The sequence below is a fragment of the Polypterus senegalus genome, chromosome 10 (genome assembly GCF_016835505.1).
Source record: "Polypterus senegalus isolate Bchr_013 chromosome 10, ASM1683550v1, whole genome shotgun sequence".
Lineage (NCBI taxonomy): Eukaryota > Metazoa > Chordata > Cladistia > Polypteriformes > Polypteridae > Polypterus > Polypterus senegalus.
The window spans coordinates 12,861,523-12,883,483 of NC_053163.1; the positions used below are offsets into that span (position 1 = coordinate 12,861,523).

Here is a 21,961-nt window from a genome sequence, read left to right on the forward strand (position 1 = left end):
TGCCATCATAGAATGCCAATGCCATGAAGGTGTATATGGTCTACAACAATGTTTAGGTAGGTGGTATATGTCAAAGTAACCGCCACATGAATGCCAGGATCCATAGCTTCTTAGCAGAACATTTTGAAGTTTACTGTGGTCAGCATGGGCTCTCTGACCAACCTGCAGCTATGTAGCCTCATACGCAACAAACTGCAAAGCACTGTGTGTTTTGATACATTTCTTTCATGGTCTGCATTAGGCTTTTCAGCACTTTATTCTACAGTCGATCTTCTGTGGGATCGGACCAGAAAGGCTACCTTTCACTCCTCACGTGCATCAATGAGACCTGAGTGCTCATTCACTGGTTGACCCACCTTGGACCATTTTTGGTAGGTGCATACTGAGAACAACCCCCAAGACCTGCTCCTTTTGAGATGCTCAGACTCTGTCATCTAGCTCTCACATTTAGGCCCTTGGGCAAGTGACTTTGATATTTTTTCTGCTCCCAACACTTCACCATCAAGAACTGACTGTTCACTTGCTGCCTAATATAAGCCAACCCTTGACAGGTGCCATTGTAATGAGATGATCAGTGTTATCCACAACATCTGGCAGTGGTTTTAATGTTGTAGCTAATGGGTGTATAAATGCCTTTTGGTTTACCTGCACATCAACTGAAATTTCTGAGGAAACGCTTAAGATGATATACAGGGAGTTATCAATGTCACTGCCTGGAATATAAGAAAAGGCAAAAAGAAGGAGAGTTGTTGAAATGGGGGATGAGTGTTGGTAAAGATAAAATATCACCCTAAAACACCACAAAAGCATTAGGCTTACATGTTCATATTCTCTGCTTATTCATCTTCTAAGTCAGGGTCATGCCAGGCTAGGGCCTTATCCTGACACTATTATCACAATAAAGGAATTAGCACTAACACTGGGGCAGTTTAGTCCTGTAAATCAATTAAAAAGTAGAGGAATTTAGGATAAGGGAGGAAAATCAAAGAACGTAGTGGAAAAGGAAAACACAAACGCAGGAGGACATTGGGAAAACATCAGGCAAACATGATGGCTGGTCAAGGACCTGAACCATGGACCTGTGTGACAGCAGTGTTAATCACTCTGTCAAATTTTATTTACTGTATGTTTAAAAAATATATATATTATTTATATACAAAAGTATATCTTCATTAGGTCTCCATAGTCAATGAGAATCTAATCATAAAATACAATCATTTTGAATCTGTGCTATCCAGTTCAAGGCCACAGGGGACCTAAGCTCATCCTGGCAGCATTGGGTGAAGAGGAGATATTAGACCTGGAAAGGGCGTTAATCAGTACAAAGAATAATCAACATAAATGAACCTAGACGTTTGTCTTCCAGATAGAAGTGGTGAGAGAGAGAGATAGTCAGGGAAGATCGCCAGACTCCGGGCACCAGGAGACATTACAGAATAACTAGGGGATTGGAGAAACGAGGCACAGACAAGGAAAAAAAAGCAGCTTCTGAAATAAATTCATAAATCAAATCAATAATTTCCAGAAAATTCCAAAAAACAAGCTAAGAATGTCCCCTTCTGCTTTATGTTTTCTGCCTCCTGTTTTGCTTTCTGTTTTTCATGTTGATGTATAAGCAATTATCATTTTGTATAGTTCTTTCATTCTCCAATGCACTGTATTATTGTTCTTGTTTACAATGTGTGTCAGCCCTACCAAAAAGTCTCATTAAAAATTAACATTACTAAAAGCTGAGCATATAAATAATTAAATACTAAAATAAAATCTAATGATCCATTCCTCTTTCTGGCATCCTGGAGCTGCTAAATTCTGCCATTAAGCAGACTACTAGAGAGTATTACTGAATAACAACACCCGATAGCATATCCTCATTCTGTGTTCTCCACTAATCAATCAATAGAGTCAGCATTAGTGAAAAAATCAAACTTTAATGCATAACAATAATATTTACTTTAAAGCACAGTATAAGTATACAAATGTACTATACGTGAACTGAAAGAAAGCACAAGAAATTCACAAAATGAGAGACAATTCAGACCATCAAGTCTGTTTGAAAAGCTACAAATGAGGTAAAATGGAAGGATCCCTAGTTTGTGAGTCTCTATTGGTTAAAAACAGTAATGTCTGATCTGATAACATGTTATGGTCAGGTGACTTTATAGATGTACAAAATATTGTACCTGGTTGGAAGAAAACATTTGTGTAGTCCTCTGAATTTGTGCATGAATTAACTTTCAAAAACAAGGTCTGATCTTCCAACTAAGTCACAATAATACTAGAAACAAACTACTTTGTTTAAACAAACATTGCGACTAGGAAATCTCTTTGCGCATTTTGTTGGCAATGATTTAGTTGTCACTGAACAAAAAACAGGAGTTTGGTAAACGTGGAAGAAAAATCAAAATGTAAGAATAACACAAAGGACGAGCAATTCAGTCCTCTCCTCTATTCATCTGACCACTTACTCCCTGCCAGTGAGCCTTTGGCATACTCTCTCCTATCATCTCCAAGTTTCCCCAACCAATGGCACTATGGGGTGTCTTTAAACCCAGGGTGGGATTCCAAGGTAATTCCCAAAGTTATTATAGGTCACAGTGTAACACCCAGAAGCAGGGCGGTCTTAACAGCATTATAGGCCCCCGGGCAAAGCAGTGCACTCGGTCCCCTAACCTACACAACCACTCATAGGAATAAAATGTAAATGGTCGATAAAGTTAAACATATATTCATTGTATTGGTACTTCCAACAAAATCAGTGTTTAAACACTAAAAAACATGTGGTACAACAAAGATTAATCAACACAAACATTTGAAAAATATGATAGGAGCCTTGAAAAACACAAACATTTCAACATATAAATGATACTCGATTGGTAAACCCTACAGACAGAGATGACACAGAGTGAAATTACTATAATTATTTATTATTGATCAAGTGTTCAGCAGTGAAATTTCTTTGCAGAGAATTGAGTTAATGTACGCATATACACTTTTACGTTATGTAGTGCGTGAGATTCGTACATATACAGGCACGTGAGGTTGCAGAGGGGACCGTGATACTATGTCTGAGGTGAATGCCAATGTCCACTTGTAGCACAATAACAAATATTTATAGTTTACTATAGTATAGTGTTTATTTATTGACAGCAATCACAATATACATAGATTAGCATGAGGCTCCTATGCTCGTGGGGCCACCGGACAACTGCCCAGCATCCCCATGCATTAAGACTGCCCTACCCAGAAGGTCTTTTGGCCTTAACTTCAGAACTCCCTCTGGTGGCCACATGTCTCCTTGCCCAGTGTGTCCATTATTTAATTTATGGATCACAAAGAACTCTTGCATTGACATACTAGGGTTAGCACTAGACAAACAGATTGCTATACTGGGAGAAATTATTTGTCATCTTTTTCTTCATCATGTTTGCAACATTTTAAATGTTGTCAATGTATTTTATTAATATGCAATTGGGAAATATTCAAATACTAGTGTTGTTACCCAGTGTCCCTTGAGAAATTTCATAAGACAATGAGCCTCGGTTATGTAACACTTTCCACTTATTATCATGTACCTGGTTAATGGAAACAACACAGAGATGTGAAAGGACTTCAAGGTTTTAATTCTTCTGGACTTAGTCCCAAGAAAGTTAGTCCCACGAAAGTTAGTTTTACTGTCATTATGAAATGATGTTGAGTCCCTCTCAGCACTATGTTGACTGCTGAGATGTATTGGCTCCAGCTAGAACTCAAGCAGTTCATTAAACATTCCCAGATATATCAAGGACAGCTACACATCTGCTCTTCAGCGGAGGTGCATTTATGAGCATGTGAACTGGTAGATGCCCGAAATTCTTTTCATTTTCTTGCCATGAAAACTGAAATCAAATAAAAATATATTGTCATTAGGATTCTATAAGCAACACGTGTTATCTTTAAGTGTCATGCATTCTTATGTGTTTCTGCTGTTCACTATATATTATAAACTTTCATCCATCTCTCCATTTTCTGAACCCACGGTTTCTAATTTGGGTTTGTAGACTCTACTCTGGGCACACTCATACACTCATGTCACCAATCACCAGTCTGTTAAACATGCATATCTTTTGGATGTGAAAGGAAACCAAAGGAACAGGGAAAAAAAAGCATGGTGAACCAAGAAGTACATGTAAACTCCAGTAAGCTACTGCTTTGAACACAGATACACAGGCAGGTAAGAAGAGGAGCTAGCACATGAACCGTCCATTTATAAAACAAATGTCTTCACCCATTCCCCTATCCATTCCTCCATCCATTTTCATATTCTGCTTCTTGCTTATACAGAGTCATGGGGCATATCTATCCTGCAGAATTAGACACATGGATAGTTCCGACACTGGATGGGATGCCACTCCATTATTTATTGTTAATTGCAAAAATGTTCCCAACAATAGTCTGTGACTGCATCTAGAGCTTGGTTCCAGCCACGCATTGATAGGATGGACTCCAGGTCACATAGACAAAAAATTGGCTTGAAAATGGTTTGATGAATGGCTAAAAGGCTATGAAGAAAAGCTGGTAGAAAGGAAACAATGTAAGGGGTTATTTAACTGAGAAACAGAAACAAATTCTACAGGATTTTTCCCCAAGAGTCCTTACTTGTCTTTTTCATCACTATAACAGCACATGCTCCAGCCATAAAACCAAAACAGATGAACACTGTGGGGATGATATTACGATGACGTCTATGGCCACCTAAAGAGAAAAAGAGAATAAATATTAATTTTAAAAATTATCATAAAATATTCATTTTCAGATTTTCATAGATAAGAGACAAATTAACTAGTACATGCAACAGGTCTATAAATTATGCAGAAGAGTTGAAATCTGCACAGATTTTTCATATACTGCCTGTGATATGATGTGTACTGTTCTGATCACATGGTAATAATCAATGTTGGGCTCCCTGCTTTATAGGATATTCTGATATCAGTTACACTTTCAAAGGATAGTTACAATCATACAATTGGATGAAATGTCACATTTATTTGATAAGCGCACACTTATTGAATAATTCCACTCATAGCAATAGAAAATCACATTTCTTTTTTAGGTGAACCTCTTTAGCTCTGATAACTGTAATCTGTTCATCAAGCAGGGGGATTTCTATTTGTGTGGTATTTGTTTGCAAGCTAATACAAAATTAATAATCTATTTATGGATAATTAATTATTTTTTTTGTTTTATTACTAATAGTTTAATACAACACAGTCAAATTTCATGAAGTTTACAGACGACTGTCATGGCAAGTCTTTTACAAGATAAGGAGGCCAGACATGGACCTGTTGCTGATGGGTTTGCACAATGGTGTGTGCAGATATGTGCTACGAGGCAGGAAGGAAGTTCAACTGAACTTTTAATAAGAATAATTTCTTAAGTTACAGGCACATGTTAAGTTATTCATGACAACTAGCAAGAGCTCCCAAGTGCACCCGCAATTAAAGTAATCTTGTAAGACTCTACAGGAAGTGTAGAAGCAGAAACTTAATAATAAATAACCTTCCAACACAACAGATGTCTACAGTGTGACGTTTCTTCTTAATAGCTAAATGTTTCCAAAACAAGACAAATGATAAGGCTTTAATTCACAGATGCTCCTCTCCTTCCTCTGTCTCAGCTTTAATTATAGGGGAGACAGTGCAGACGGTAGAGAACTTCTAATATCTGCAGACAATCACTGATGACAGGCTATACTTTGATCGTATCACTGAACACATTTGTAAGAAGGGGCAGACATGACTTTCCTTTATTAGGAAACTCAACAGTCTTAAAGTAGACAAAACCATGATGATAATTTTTTATTGCATTTTATTGAATCTGTTGTCATTTTATTTATTGGTTTGGCAATCTCAGCATTAACAATATAAACCATCTTAACACCCCTGTAAAAACTAGCAGTTAATTTATTGGTTTGCAACAGACCTCTGTCACCGAGGTGTACAACAGGTTAGAAAGAAAGACGACTGAATCCTTTTTTCTCTAAATTTCAGATGATGGCATTAGTCTGCAGATTTAGGTTTCCAGGGATAAAGAGCAACACATTTAAGCACTCTGCTATTCTCAGAGCGATAAGCATTTTGAAATATTACTTGTATGGATTCTGCTAAATTCTGAATTATTTGGTGTACTGTTAAATGCAATTATTCATCTTTACACTAATCTTGAAAATGTGTACTGTATATTAGATTTCAGTTGTTGTGTCCCGACTTACTTTCTTGTATCAGTGTAACAATAGTGTTTTCCCAAAACAGGAACTATATTTTCAGGCAACAATAAGTTCCGGAACATTGTAGTTCCTGGCCATTTTCGTTTCTGCCACACAACAGGAACTGTAACCTTTATGCAAAATACGCAATGTGGGAAAGAGAATGAAATGGTGCGAAGTGCAGCAAGCTCAGGACTCATCCCGTTATTACTTTGAAGTGGATGTGACTTCATGGGGGAGATTATTGCTTTGTTGCAGTGCATAGCACGATGCACTAGGGAGGTGGATATGAAGATTGTTGCGGTGCACAGGGTGGCACAATAGGGAACTCATTAGGCACTTCCAGAGTATGTTGGCCTGTGGCAAAGAATAGCAATCAGCATACAAACCAATTAGTTGTTTTTTCTGTCAGAACCATTTTTACAATTTTGGTCTTTAAGCTTTTTTGTAATCTTCAATTAGGTTTTTTAATTTTTCATGACAGTGCTTTGTCCTTTGGTGAAACCCCAGTTCAGCCAAAAGTGACAAAAAATTTTAAATACATTTTATCATGTCTGATGGTTGACTAATTCCTTTTGATATCATTATCATCCCCAAACACACTTAGTAAAGCCTGAAACTCGTTATTACGTTCATTTAGCTGTATTCAGCTCTTCAGATCTTCATTCATAACTCTCCAAAGTCCAAACTACTAACAGATAGGTAAGATGGTGCTAATGTGTGTGGTAAGCAAATCAGGCGCAATTCATTGCCCGAACACCACCCATGATAGTTCCTGCTTGAGTGAAACATACATATCCTGGAATAGGAGGTAAAAAAAGTACCAGGAACTACAAATGGCCCGAGGTCATGCAGTGAGAATGCTATTCAAGTTTCCGAATTTTTAAAAAATCCCAGGTTTCTAAAATATATAGACGCAGGGCGTCTGTCACATATCAGGCTTACCAAACCATCTATCGCTACAATTCCAGAAGATCAGTTAACTTTGCAAGAGCCACTTCTGATATAAACTTTGCATTAATGAGTTAACTTATATGGATAACATACATAATAAATACATACAAATAATGTGCAGATTTGAACGATTGCTTATCATGGCTTACCATCTTCTTGATAGTCCTCTTTCAAATGGCTGAATTTTACTAATGCTTGAACTTTATGATCTACTAGAATAAAATGGACAAAAAAAATCAGGATATATTTCCCAGAATTTATGTAAAGAACTAATTATTTTTGTCACTAACATTAAAATATTGCCTGGTAACTCTGCTCAAGATATTTATCTTTCACTCAGAGGCCAAAAAAGATAGAGGATTTACAGTTTTATGTTAGTACTATTATAGAATTACAGCTTACATTTTGCCACCATTTAATTTTGCTTCTGGAATGGATAGCACAGTCATTGTGATAGCACATAGAGAAATTTACTACTGACACACTTAAGTACTAAAGTCATAATTTTAAGCTCACAGTTATTTTTTCAGGTAAGGAGAACAGAAGGTTTGATATAAAGATGCTATACAAAGTAATTATGGCACAGGAGAGTAGTGATGCATTATACTCTATATAATGACACTATAAACCATTGTGAAGATGCAAATCAAACATGTAAACTAATTAATCAGCAATGAAAGCCAGACAGTTGAAGATGTTTTGGATGTTGTATGGGACAATAGCAATGTAATACGTTTAAATTACAGAAGATGGAAATGTGAAATGCAAAGGAAATCAAAAGATGTGAATGTTTCCAGGCAATACAATAATGTAAAATAATTTAACATCTTAATACAAGAGAAACAAATAGAACACTGAATAGTGTGAATATCTTCAAATTTTAAAACGTATAACACATAATTCTCTGGTAATAATTCATTTTTGATGCTACTGATAGTGTTGACAATTGTTCACCATTACACAACCACTGTACATCAAGACTGCCAGTACGAATGATAAATGTAAAAAATTATGGATGCTTTTATCACTTTTTTTCATGATTAGATTAACTTTCTTAATTGGATGGGGCATTTGTGGGCTTTATCATATTATTCTTTTTTTCTTATGCTGTCTGCAAATAACCAAAAATTTCTTACTACTCAGTCAATCAGGAATATACAGTATGTACAAGAATAAAGCTATATATTATAGTATACAAAACATAAATAAAGTTAAGATTAAAAAAAGGAAACATTTGGAACTCAAAACATATTGCAACTAACTTGCAGTGTGACATGCTGTCTATCATATGTGCTATTCTGCTACTGCCATAGACTGGCAAAGGAGCTCACCCTTACCAACTATTAACAGGACTATCATTGTCATTTTCTAACTTCTAGATTTTATTTTTAACAGGTAAATAAGTTTTTCACAATGCTGGATTTTTTCTTTTTTTTGCCCTGGGGCTTTGTGACTGAACAATAAGTAGAAACAATTTTCCTTCAGCTGTGTGAGAATATCCAATAACGTTTTAGCACAGTGGTTCTCAACCTGAGGGGTGGGCCCCCCTAGGGGGGTGTGAAATAACAAAAAGGATCAAAGAATCAAAAATATGAAAAAAACATCTGTTGAAACCAAAACAAATTAACTTAAACTACATTCTGATACTAGAACAATAGAGTTAGATAAATGTCGATAAAAGTTAAGTAGGTATAATAAAATATGCATCTACATTTCAAAAAATGTTAGGGGGGGCGCGATTAAAACTGTTATGAAAACTCGGGTCGCAAATACTTAACGGTTGACAAACGCTGTTTTAGCAGTCAGTTCCTTAAGTCAATTGAACACATGAAACATTATATACAGTACAGTATATAGAAAAGGCACCACTACGAAATGTACACTGTTGTGAAAAAAGTGAAGCTGCTAAAATGTATGGCCGGTCTATCTGTGTATGTTCATATTATCTATCGATAGTGCCTTAGTCAGTCTCTTTATTGGTTTATTTTATAAAATACAATTTCATCCACCATTCTCTCTTTCAGATTATTTTTCTACCAATTACATTATTTAAGTAGCTCTTTTCTGTTATATTACTCTAATTGTGTCCTCTCTGTCTGTTAATTTATTTTGTGTAGTATTTCTCCATGCCAGTACTCTAGAGTCATTCAGATTTTCTTCACAGTTGTATTTCAGATTGTGCCTTTCTGTGCACTTTTCTGTTTTACATTGTACTTTCTCTTTCAATTTATTATATTTATATAATTCCTTTCCTATATTTATATCTATTAATAGTTAGTAGAATCAATGTAATCATCTTTCTATTTAATAAAAAAAAAATAATTTACCTGCATCAGTTTTCTCCTTGACACGATCTGCAAAAGCAAATACAACAAAATATTTCAGAACAATTAACTTATGAAAGTAGGTCATCCTAATCATGTTCATAAATCTTTTCAGGTAGGAACAAGTGGGAGAACCGGGGAAACATGCCAGAAGGGAAACCAGAGGCTCAAGATTTCAGGTAATGTAATAGACGGGAAACAAGACAGTGGAGCCATAACTTCTAGTCATGCCTACTGCTTTTTTTTTTTAAACTTTATTCTGGAGTTCTACTTTTGTGTTTTTTGAGCACTAAATAGCCGGCACAGACTTTTACTGGACAAACATGCACAATTTGTGGCATTTCTGTAATGAAAATTTGCTAATTTAACATAATTAACCTACTTAATCCAATTCAAAGGAGGCTAACACCTGTTCTGGCAGTACTGAACCGAAAGTAGAAATCAACCCTCGACTGGGCACCAGCGCTTATACACACACCCACACTCACAAGGGATTAATTTGGAACTGGCAATTAACAGAAACTGCAGTCTAGGTTTCAGAATGAAAAGGCAAAATGATATGTGGAGAAAGTGCAAGAGTCACACAGAGACTGATTGGACTGGAGGACTGAACGGATATGTAAATATGTTTATGTTTTATATACATATAGTCACAAGTGTGCATAGGGGACACCTTCAGGGTGGTTCTGAGATTGCAATACTACAGAAAAGGGTCTAGCTGCAGCTTGCAGTATCTATGACACCAATCAGGTAATGCCCACAACGTCAGTCACAAAACACCCTTTGACTCAGATAAACCTCCTACAACCCTAATCTTAACCATAGTGTAATGGTGCCCTAATGTTAATCATAGTCTAATGTGATGAGTGTAACGTGACTGACGTTGAGGGAATTTCATGATGCTGGGGCATTACATGACTGACCTCATAGTTACTGGGGTCTGCAATTACACTCTGTTGATACCCCTTGACGAGAGGTGGCGCTAACACTTTCTCCCTTTTCGCCCACAGTTTTATATATACTGTACAATGGCTGACTCTGTACTATGATTTAAGGGATTGATAAAGTATATCAAAAATGTTATACACTGTATATGTACAGATGAACACATCCGCACATACCTACATATATACTGTAGATACATATTTACATTCACACAGCATAAATATATGCAGTATATTAAGTAATATTTATGCACTCTAATTTATTTGCCTATGTTTATGATTATATCTTACCTAAGTTATCACTTTCAATTTTTATTTAATTTTTCTTACACTATACAACAGTGTTAATAAACAGTCCTAACTATGTATGATCATATTTAGTTTTAGAAATTAATTAACAAATTACATAAAATTATATACTGTATGAACAAATCATATGATACAGTTCCAAACATACACAATAGTACTATACAAACAGCACACAATAAGACCATTTAATTATAATGTAGGGGTGTCTATGTGGTTTTTTATTTCTTCTTCTTATTTTTTTTATCCCTGGAATTTCTACTTTCCTCTCACACATCAAAGAACTGAAGATTTGGTTGACTGATGACTTTAAAATGGGCAGCTATAGGAGAGTATCATTCTAAATGACAGAGTAAGTGCATTATTTTTGGGTTGGGTCCCAAAGATGTACACATTGGAATATGCAAGTCAGAAAATGAACAAGTGGATGAATGGAAGCTCTGCTTCGTTGCAACAACCTCTTCAGTTTTCTTACATTTCATGCTTCTGCTTTTCTTGAAGTTCACTAGTAGAAATATCTACTTTAAGCATCTCATTTTAATTAATCAGTTGCACATAAATAATAAAGTTACCTAAAAAATAATAAAACAGTCTTACAGAAAAAGAACATTCTTAACAATTATTCTTAAAATGGTCTTGATTTACCTGTAATGAATAGCCGGACTAGTGCTTCACGATAGGCCTCATTGACAATAACTGTGCATTCATAAATTCCATCATCTGACAGTTCAGTATTTGTGATTTGCAAGATAATCTTCCCATGTTTTATATCATCCTCTAGTAAATGATATCTAGAATTCAACGCGTCTCTGCGCAGTCGTGAAGAATTTTGATATTTTTTAAGCACAATGCTGTCTTTTGTCCAAACAACAGTTATTGGTCCTTTTATCTGTATATTGGTCAAGGAGCAATGAAGTTCAGCAGTGGTGTTCACAGGGTTTCTCACAGTATCGGGTACACATGTAAAGTCAAAAGCCACTGGTTTCAGGAAAAAAAAAATATATATATATATTGAGAGGCAACATTTACTTTCAAATGTAACAGATTCTAAAGAGATATTTAAAATGTTCAGGCGTTACTTACAAATGGGAGGAACAGAAGCCAAAATAGCTATCAGCACAATCCAAGAATCCAGTTTCCTGCAAAATTCATATGAAATGACGATGAGCTACCGAGTTTATAAAAGATGAAGGTTTCAATCCTTCAGAATACCATGGAAGTTATTATTGTTATGAATAAATATAATTTCAGATATGTCTCCAGGGAATATAATTTCACTTGAACTGTTTGTAATTTTGTTTCCTTTTCACAGGCCTTATTCCACCTATTTTCCATTTTAAATTTCCAGATAGTTTATCTCAGATCGTATGACACAATCGAACCAAGTTCACTGTGGCTACTGGGGAGTACATATGCAAATTCATAGTTACATGAAAATTACATTGATAAATCTACTGTCATAAAACAGTGTATATCATCATTGTGTATCATCAACAGACCTTGTCTTTTGTTGTACACTATTTGAAACATGTTCTTCAGCACATAAACTTAGCACAGCAGAATTTTCAAGTAGTCTTCTAGAAAATGCAGCAGTACACAAACACTTTCCATGATTTTTTTTTTTTTTCAGGTTAAAAAAATGTTTCTGCCCATTGAAAGAAGTCCACAACACACCCAAGGGATATTTGATTTCTTCATTTCGCTTGAAAGTTTGAAACTTTTGTACAGCCGTGTTGATAAAATTTATTTTGGAATGCTTGAATTAACATTGACTAACATGTCAAAGTTATTGTAAGCTTTGACAGGATGCAAGTGCAGTGTATTTATACAAGATTAGGATGTTTGATTGGCAATCTCACAGGGCACTGCTGTCCATTTTCTTGCCACTTGTTTATTGCTTTTAATGCTCCAGGTTAGTCCTCAACTCATTATTCTAAGAATGACATTCCCCAGTGACCGACAGCAAATACTCAGCTTGACTACTAGAGCACATAAAATGTCACACATAGGAATCCTTCTTTCTCATTTACAAAAAAACATGCAACATCTCCCAAGCTTTAACAACATTTTAATAAATTATTGAAAAAGAATGTTAAACTGATTTCAATGACATCTCTTTCATTTTTAATAATATAAATCAAGTTTGAAGATGACTGGATGAGGGCCAATGACAATTCTGGAACAACAAGAAGAACAAGACACCTAATATTTCACCCACTCACACATTCATGGAGGATCAATTTAATGTTATCAATCCATCTAACCAGAATATGTTCTGACAGTTTAGATTTGGTGCTTTTGTCTTGAGGCAAACACAGCTGGTGCCTCAACATGAAAAGCAAAACCTGCTGAGGCGTTTTAAGTACTCAATTGTTTTTGAGCTCACAGCGTTAATCTAATATTTGCAGAATTCTGTTGTTCCAGGACAATCGCTCACTTTTTAAACACTCAGCTTCAAAGTCAGCTTCTGACATCATAAAGCAGGAAATACACACTCAGACTTGATGTCAAAGGCTGACTTTAAAGCAGACTGGTTGTTGAAGGGGCAACAAAAACATAAGGATATAAGACTGACAGAGCCGGCAAAACACCGGGCACCCACTGGGCATTTATCATTCAGACCCACTGTAGGATGGCAGATCATTACAGCATGCTTGCATATTGACTATAAAATATCAGTAAATTGAACCTGATATGAAAAGTGCAATAGAATCCCTTGAAGAAATCAATACAACCATGGTAAGAGGACATCCGAGAGCTGGGAAGCTTAAAAATCATCATTTGAAAGTAATAGTTCTAAATTAAGCTGAATGTGCAAGCTCAAAATCCAGTTTGCATTAGTGTTTGGTTGGGAGTGGCTGGCAAAATATTAATTGTGAGCTGAATTTATTTTGTAATGAAACTTGTAAGAATGTCATCAAGTGGCACGGTGGATAGCAGGGCCACTTCACAAATCCTTGGAAGGAAACAGGTGCCAGGACAATGTCCTTTATAAGATTGCACCCCATGTCTACATGTGGTTTCCTCTCACATTCCCCAAATCATGGTGGTTAGGTTGATTGAAGATTCTTATGTTGACCACATGGGAGTGTGGGTGTATGCATGACTAGCCGTCACCTGTGGCTCCGCCCTCTTAGCAGTGAAACAAGACAGTGAGGATGGCCCGCCCAGCTCCCTACTCGTGACGTCACACTTCCTCCTCCACTCAGCCCGCAGCCTCTGTCTCGGGTTAGTGCGAATATATTGCTCCTGCAAGTGAACTATGATTCTTATCGCACGATGAGAGAAGTCACAAAATCAACTGGAATGTTCAAGCAAATTCCAGAAAATAACCCGATCTAAATACATTAAGTAGTTCTCTTGTTCGCTGGCTAAGGAAATGTAAGGTACATCCCAGGGCTGACACGTGAGTGAGGAGGGCCGGTCCCCCTTGGCCCACTGTATCTCTCTCGGATTTGCGCAAATAAATCGGTACCACAAGCAAACTACAAGACGCAATGAGAGAAGTCGCAAAATCAACCGGAATGTTCAAGCAAATCATAGAAAAAAATCTGATTAAAATCTGTTAACTAGTTCTCTTGTGAAAAGTGTACAGACATAAAGACAGACAGACAGACAGACAGAAAGACATTTGATTTTATATATATATATATATATATATATATATATATATATATATATATATATAAATCCTGGAAAGGAAATTTATAGGGCGACGATACGTGATCTTCTCAGAAGTTCTCAGAAGACATTTAAAAGACACGTGAGACAAAAAAGACTGGACACGGAGCATCTCGCAGGGACCATAAACATGAGACTTGGTGCCAAGAGATTGTCCCAGGGCCGTCTCGTGGGGACTTGGAACAAGAGATTCTTGAAAGGCACACCCTTCTTATCAAATAAGAGCACGGCCAGCGGTAGCACACACAGATCCTGTGCTCTCAGCAAAGAAGAAAGAGTAGAGCGGAGAAAAGAGACCTTTGGGAGAGAAAAAAGGCAGATAAAAGATTATGAAAGCAGTGGAATTATAAAGGCTCAAACAAACAATGGCATGATAATCATGCAGAGAAACGTACAGAATATGAAAGCAGTAAAATTCGAAAGTATTGTAGCGTCCCAGCAAACTTGAAGCCTTTTTTGTTTTAAGTCACTGTTAGATCCGATTGATGGAGGGCAAAATACAGCACGGAAGACTGATAGTGGGGTACTGATTGATGCGGTGGGGGGTGGGTGTTAGAAAATTGTGTTTGGGGTTACGAAGACGGCAATTGTTCAAGTAGAACTTTTGTGACACTTTATTATGTCAGTCGCTACAGTATCAAAAAAAGATAGTAGAGATCGCATTAGTGCAAAGGTAACAAATCACAGGAACAAACATTAGAAAAAGTCAGATTATTTATTAGAGAAACAGAAACAATATTCACTCACAGGCAGTTACACATTGCGTTGATACAACGTGTCTCCAAAGACGGAATCAAAATTCAATGCGACATGGAAGAAAAGGTCATTCCAAAGTATTGTTTTTAATGAAGCTTTAAAGTAAAAGCTGTAAAATTCGAAAGTATTGTAGCGTCCCAGCCAAGTTCAAGTCTTTTTTGTTTTAAGTGACTGTTACGTCCGATTGAGGGAGGGCGGAGTACAGCACAAAAGACAGATAACAGGGTATTTATTGATGCGGTAAGGGGTTGCGAGACACGGGGGATGAGGGGTTAGAGAGGGTGCTAGAAAGTTGTGTTTGGGGTTACGAAGTCAGCGATCGTTCAAGTGGAACTTTTGTGACTCTTTATTACGTCAGTCGCTACAGTATCAAAACAAAAGATAGTAAAGATCGCATTAGCGCAAACAAAACGTAATTAATCCAGGAGTAATTGAAAAAATAGCAGGACAAAGCGAGGTCAGAAATAAAAGGCAAACAGCACAAAACAAAGTATTTTCGCCTTTGCATCATTCAATGCACAAAACGTAGATTTACACAATTATGGACCATACCCTATGAGATTCTGTTGTCCTGCAACATTTAAAGCAATGATTCCAAAGAAGAAAAAAATAAGCTTTTAAAATTGTGTATCCGTTAAACAAACACAGGGGTTGGCGAGTGAAGCAAGCAGGGGGCAGAGCCCCCTAGTATATATATATTGTGGCACCCAGCCCGGCCAGGACGCCCAGGAGGACCAGAGGAGGACTTGTACCTCCTCCAGACCGCGAGGGGGCGTCCGTCCTGGTTACGCTGGTGGCCTCGAGTAGAGGGCATGGAAGCCCAGCCCTGTAGGGGCCCGTGGTCACCGCCAGGCGGCGCCCCACTTCCAGACCACCTGCCACATTTGGCCGAGATCTCATGCCCTTGTCTCTCCCACTGTCTGGAAATCTTTATTTTAAAGTCTGAATCTGTGCAATGGAGAGCAACCAAAGTACATCCCAGGACTGAAGGACATGTCCTACTGTGACAGATTCAGAGAATGAAACCTGTTTTTTCTCAAGCAGAGTAGACTGCATGGGGACCTTGTCTAGATATTTAAAATCCTCAACGACATTGATAAAGTAGATCCAGATTCTTTCAACTTAATGGTGAATCATGTATCGGAGGACATCAGTGGAAATTTAGGAGAAGTGCGTTTAAGACTGAAACCAGGAAGCACTTCTTTACACAAAGAGTTGCGGGACCCCGGAACAAACTACCACAATATGGAGTAGAAGCAGAAACCTTGACAACCTTTACGTAGAATCTGGATAAGAGATTGGGATGGCTTAGCTATTACCTCAACAAATGGACTTGATGGACTAAAAGGTCTTCTCTCATTTGTCAAATTTCTTATTTAATGTGAGAGTGTTGGTGTGTGCACTGTGATGTGTTGGTGTGTTTTCCACAGTTGGACTGTGCCCAGCTGTTTGTTACCTTGAATTGGATAAAGGGATTAGAAAAAATGATCAAAAATACATATATTTATAAATAAAAACTATGAAAGATACGGAATACTGCTTATGGTTTATAAAGCCTTAAATAATCTCGCTCCATCTTATATATCGGAATGCCTGACACGTTATATTCCAAATCGTAAACTTAGATCTTCAAATGAGTGTCTCCTTAGAATTCCAAAAGCTAAACTTAAAAGAAGTGGTGAGGCGGCCTTCTGCTGTTATGCACCTAAAATCTGGAATAGCCTGGCAATAGGAATTCGCCAGGCAAATACAGTAGAGCACTTTAAAACAATGCTGAAAACACATTACTTTAACATGGCCTTTTTATAACTTCACTTTAACTTAATACTGATACTCTGTATGTTCAATTCATCACAATAACTATTCACAGTGGCTCCAAAATCTGTACTGACCCCAACTCTCTTTTCTGTTTCTTTTTCCGGTTTCTTTGTGGTGGCGGCCTGCGCCACCACCACCTACTCAAAGCATCATGATGCACCAACATCGATGGACTGAAAGCCAGAAGTCTACGTGACTATCATCACCAGGGGCCTCATGTATAAAGCCGTGCGTAGAACTCGCACTATAACATGGCGTAAGCACAAAAGCCGAAATGTGCTTACGCACAGAAAAATCCAGATGCAGGAATCTGTGCGTACTCCAACTTCCACGTTCTTCCGCTACATAAATCCCGATCAGCGTGAAAACTAACGCTCGTGCACGCGCATTTTGTAACGCCCCAAATCCTCCCAGAATTACGCCTATTTGAATATGCAAATCAATATAAATCGCCCTTAAGCGCAGCCTTCTGTGAAAAGACAATGGGAAAAGCACGGGAAAATATAAGAATTTCAGCGAATACCAAGTGGAGGCAAAGGAAAAACATACTATTTGTTCAAATAAACCGTGGTATAATCAACAAAATGAAGTTGATCGAGTGACATAGCGTGTTGGAGAAACTTGAAAGCTCACATTCACAAATCACACAGTGCCGGAAATAAAAAAGAAGTCACATATCAAAGTCGCCGTGGAAAGCTGAGTTGTAGCCCACTGTCTGAGTGTCATATGAAAGCTTATTAGGGTACAGAGAAAAAAGGCACACAGTGGGGAAAAAGCACGAAATGTCAACTTTAATCTCGACATTTCCACTTTAATGACGTAGTTTATTTTGTCATTTAGTAGAACATTATAAACTTCATCTTAAAATCGTTTAATTAACCAGTTTCTCAAATCACATCGTAATTAAAGTAGCACGTTAAATGCTTTGTTTTGTATTTGATCTTCTACTCGTATGTGATCTGTGTGTGTGAATCACTACTTGCTTCTTAAACTGGCTCTCTTCCTCCAACTGGACACAAAGTCCATTACATTTGTGATATTACAGCTCTCAGAATAACTAAAATACTGAGATGTATACGTGATGTCATTTTCATGATGATAGGAGCTAAAGCACATTATTAAACATGTGTTTCATGATCCTCGTGCTCATGACAAGCATTTATCTTTTATCGAAATTTGTCGCTGCGTTTTTAGCTGTGTTGTTATTTTCTCTTTCTGTTTTATATTCAATATATATTGGCGTGGCCGCCCATGCAATCCTTGCTTTTCTTTTCCCAAGTAACCGATCGCCACACAATCAGCTCTGTAATAGAAGTTAAGCCATCTGTAAGCTTAGCGCCGATTCTTCAAAGCGTTTAAAGAACATTGAAATATCTTCGTAGTACATGTTTAATTATTCTATCCTTCACGACACTCCCAGTGAAGAATATAGATTATTTAAATGAAGTTAAAGTTTTATGTGTATAATTTAACAAACATATTTTGCTGCATTTCACCTTAAAAATGATATCGTCATCATATGTAAATACGCGCTTTATAAAGTGGCTCAGGTTGTGAGATATTATAACTGTAGTGCAAGTTTACAGTGGGGTGATTGTACTTATAAGTACAAACCGTTCTACAAGGAGCAATTGATTGAGTGCATTTAAAGTTCTTGGGATTAAACTGTTTCTGAACCGCGAGGTCCGTACAGGAAAGGCTTTAAAACGTTTTGCCGTGGCTGAGGTAGAGTGTGCCTGATGCTGTATACCGATAATTCTCTTTCCGATCAGCTGCTGCTGTGATTCACACTCAGATACAGTGATATAAATACTCCGAGTCGTGCAGTGAGAGTAATATGGAAAAAGATGATCCGCTGTGGCAACTCCTAACAGGAGCAGCTGAAAGAAGAAGAAGAAGAAGAAGTGAGAGTAACAACGCTAAAGCAGTTATGGTATTTGGAATACTATGGCTGTTCCCCGGACCATTATATTGTTACGAGTTAATTACAATCAGATGCATTACACTAATAAACAATATGCGGTTAGTTTCTGTGTATTTATAAAGCCGCGTCATGAAAATAATGAGTAATCACACAAGAACAGTACCATTGCTTTGACGCTGGGTGCCGCCAGTTTGCAAAACCGAGCGGAGAACTTGCGTACGACAAGGCATGAGGTACCGTGGAAAAGTGCGTGTCTTTACGCCAAGTGTAGGTTTTATACATCGCGATTTGAACGTGGAAAAGTTCTTACGCAACATTTCTGTGCGTACGCACCGTTTATACATGAGGCCCCTGGTCCTTCCATGAAAACCCTAAATACAAAGAGGACTGTTTGACTTATGTTAGGTAGATTGCCCAGAGGGGACTGGGCGGTCTCTTGGTCTGGAACCCCTACAGATTTTATTTTTTTCTCCAGCCTTTGGAGTTTTTTTTTGTTTTTTCTGTCCACCCTGGCCATCGGACCTTACTCTTATTCTATGCTAATTAATGTTGACTTATGTTTATTTTTTATTGTGTCTTCTATTTTTCTATTCATTTTGTAAAGCACTTTGAGCTACATTTTTTTGTATGAATATGTGCTATATAAATAAATGTTGATTGATTGGTTGATTGAATACCAAAATGGTGGCAGTAAGCAAACTAAAACTGGAAAAACTGAAAAGAAAGAAAGAAAGAAAGAAAGAAAGAAAGAAAGAAAGAAAGAAAGAAAGAACTTTTGGAAGGTTTAGACATTTAAACTGTACAGCAGGAGCTGAAAGTACAAAACCATGGAACATTTTCTTACATACAAGCACACATAAATAAAAAGGCTTTATATACTTTATCAAAACAATGCTACATTAATAAATGTAAAGTTTTCTTTCAATAATGATAAACTTTTTATTTTTTAAACATCATATTTAGGAAAGACAGGTGGATGCGATTGCTCTTGAAAAATGGCCAAGAGGGGGTCTGCGTTCAGAATTTTTGCACTCACATTTAACAGACTTGTGCAGCTGCTCACTGTAGTGTGCTTTCCATCCCCAAAACATATAATGGTTCTGTAACAAACAGTTAATTGTTCTTTGCATGCCATATGGCATCGTTTCTCAACCTTTAAGGATTTGCAACCGGAGTTTTCATAACAGTTTTCATCGCGTCCCCTTAACATTTTTTAGAAAGGAGCCCACTAATACCAATTTGTTCTTTTTTAATTAATGATATATCATAGATGCATATTTTATTATACCTACTTAACTTTTATTGACATCCATCCATCCATTTTCTAACCCGCTGAATCCGAATACAGGGTCACGGGGGTCTGCTGGAGCCAATCCCAGCCAACACAGGGCACAAGGCAGGGTGCCAACCCACCGCAGCATATGGAACCAATGTATTTTAATGTAAGGACATAACAGGTGAATAATACTTATATGTTTCAAAAGAAGAAGCACGGAGTAACTTATTTCTTTAAAGTAAATTATTTTCTTGGTGGAAGCTGAATGTGCATTGTACTGGGAAGGAAAATTTTAAAAAGTGCTATTGTGTGATTGATGAGGGTAAATCAGCAACGTCTTAAACAATACACTACCAAAAGCACAAAAGATAAGGGCATTTAGTATATAATACAGTGGTCTTGCTGGAGGGAGTGCAAAATGAGGTAATTTTTAAATATGTACAAAAACCAGATCTTTAAGTTAATGCAGAAGGTGACTAAAAGGTTGACAAAAGCAAATCATACAAGTATATTATGAAACAAGCAATATTAAATTGTGTCAATAGAAAACTTGAGCAGATTGTTACGTTTCCACATTTACTAAGACCATTAAACCCCCACCTCCAACACAAACACATAAACACAAGGGCACAACCAAATCCCACCCTACCGTTTTCACAAATTTCTCGGTTTGATCAAAGGAATTGTAAAGAAACGAACTTGATGCGTAATTATACTCGAAGACGACGCAGGTATATACGACTACAAGAAGAGATATGCAAACAAGCCGACATTGGCATTACGAAAACAAGCAGTTTTACATTAATACAAAGGTAAACTTACCTGAATGGGTGGCTCATTTTGCAAATTCCACAGACCGGTTTTTTTCTCATACCTTGCTTTCGTTACATTTTAGACGTTTCTCGGATCAATCCGGCATATAACGAAAAGCAAATTCAATACAGAAGTCACGTATCATTTTCTCTGTCCTGTGCAGTGTTGCATTAAAAGTGTAAATGGATATTTTTTATCTCGGAAGGTAAATACAGGAGTGTATTTTGTCTCTCTCAGTTTAGAGGCACCACCGAGGGCTGCGTTCTCCGAAAACTAGGGATGCGGCCGTCGAAGAGCAGATGTTCCAAAGCGCTGCTTTGAGATGTGTTTCAGGTGAAGCTGGACCTTGTAGGTGAAATTAGCTTACTGAACAGTATTTTGCATTATTTGGAGAAGTATCCAGCTGCAGCAAGGAAAGTTTTTTAGCCTTTAACAGATACGTGCACCTCAGACACTATGAAGCCCGCCTAAGTCATTTGCTGTCGCCTTGTAGAGCCACGCCCCACGTGGGCAGGTATATCCCTATGTCCAACGTACCCAGGGTTGTTTCCAAAAACGTAGCAAACTGCTTTTTAGGCTCATGAAAACTTAGCTTTTGAAAAACACCGTTTAAATGTTTAAAAACTCCATTTTCCTTGTTTACGGGTAGACGGGGAAAACTTCAAACCATTGATAACTGGACAAGTAAGTTTTTTGATGGTCTGACAATAGCAACAACCTCATTCGTTGGAGTTCTGAATAATTTTCTTAAGTCGAATTTGATTGGTAGTTATTCCACCACCCATAATGTCTCCGGTCTGCATATTCTTCTCAAAATCCATGCTGAACACACATTTGGGGGAAAAAAGGGGGTCTGTGAAGGGAGGCAATGAATATTAATCTAGATGAGATTCCCTTTGTTATCTGTTTCGTGCTCTTGACAGC

General features: G+C 37.3%; 1 protein-coding gene across 2 annotated transcripts; it reads right to left on the minus strand.

Moving 5' to 3' along the window:
• Window positions 1-1,908: 1,908 nt before the first annotated feature.
• On the minus strand, window positions 1,909-21,719 carry LOC120536763 (butyrophilin subfamily 1 member A1-like). Of its 2 annotated transcripts, none has more exons than XM_039765245.1 (7): window positions 21,047-21,719; window positions 11,853-11,908; window positions 11,415-11,747; window positions 9,523-9,549; window positions 7,345-7,404; window positions 4,636-4,731; window positions 1,909-3,875 (listed from the first exon to the last, which is right to left on the minus strand). In XM_039765245.1, exons 1-7 carry the CDS (start codon window positions 21,094-21,096, stop codon window positions 3,856-3,858), a joined length of 642 nt encoding a protein of 213 aa, XP_039621179.1. In that variant the 5' UTR covers window positions 21,097-21,719; the 3' UTR covers window positions 1,909-3,855. The 2 variants fall into 2 exon arrangements, with proteins under 2 accessions (XP_039621179.1, XP_039621178.1); XM_039765244.1 differs by having other exon boundaries at window positions 7,345-7,407; window positions 21,047-21,716.
• Between the last annotated feature and the right edge of the window lie 242 nt (window positions 21,720-21,961).

Coding starts and splice junctions, on each gene's coding strand:
- LOC120536763 (XM_039765244.1), bottom strand. CDS start 21,096: ATGAGAAAAAAACCGGTCTGTGGAATTTGCAAAATGAGCCACCCATTC. Junction 11,748..11,852: donor GGCTTCTGTTCCTCCCATTT/GTAAGTAACGCC, acceptor TCCTGAAACCAG/TGGCTTTTGACTTTACATGT. Junction 4,732..7,344: donor AGAGGACTATCAAGAAGATG/GTAAGCCATGAT, acceptor TTTTCTCTTTAG/GTGGCCATAGACGTCATCGT.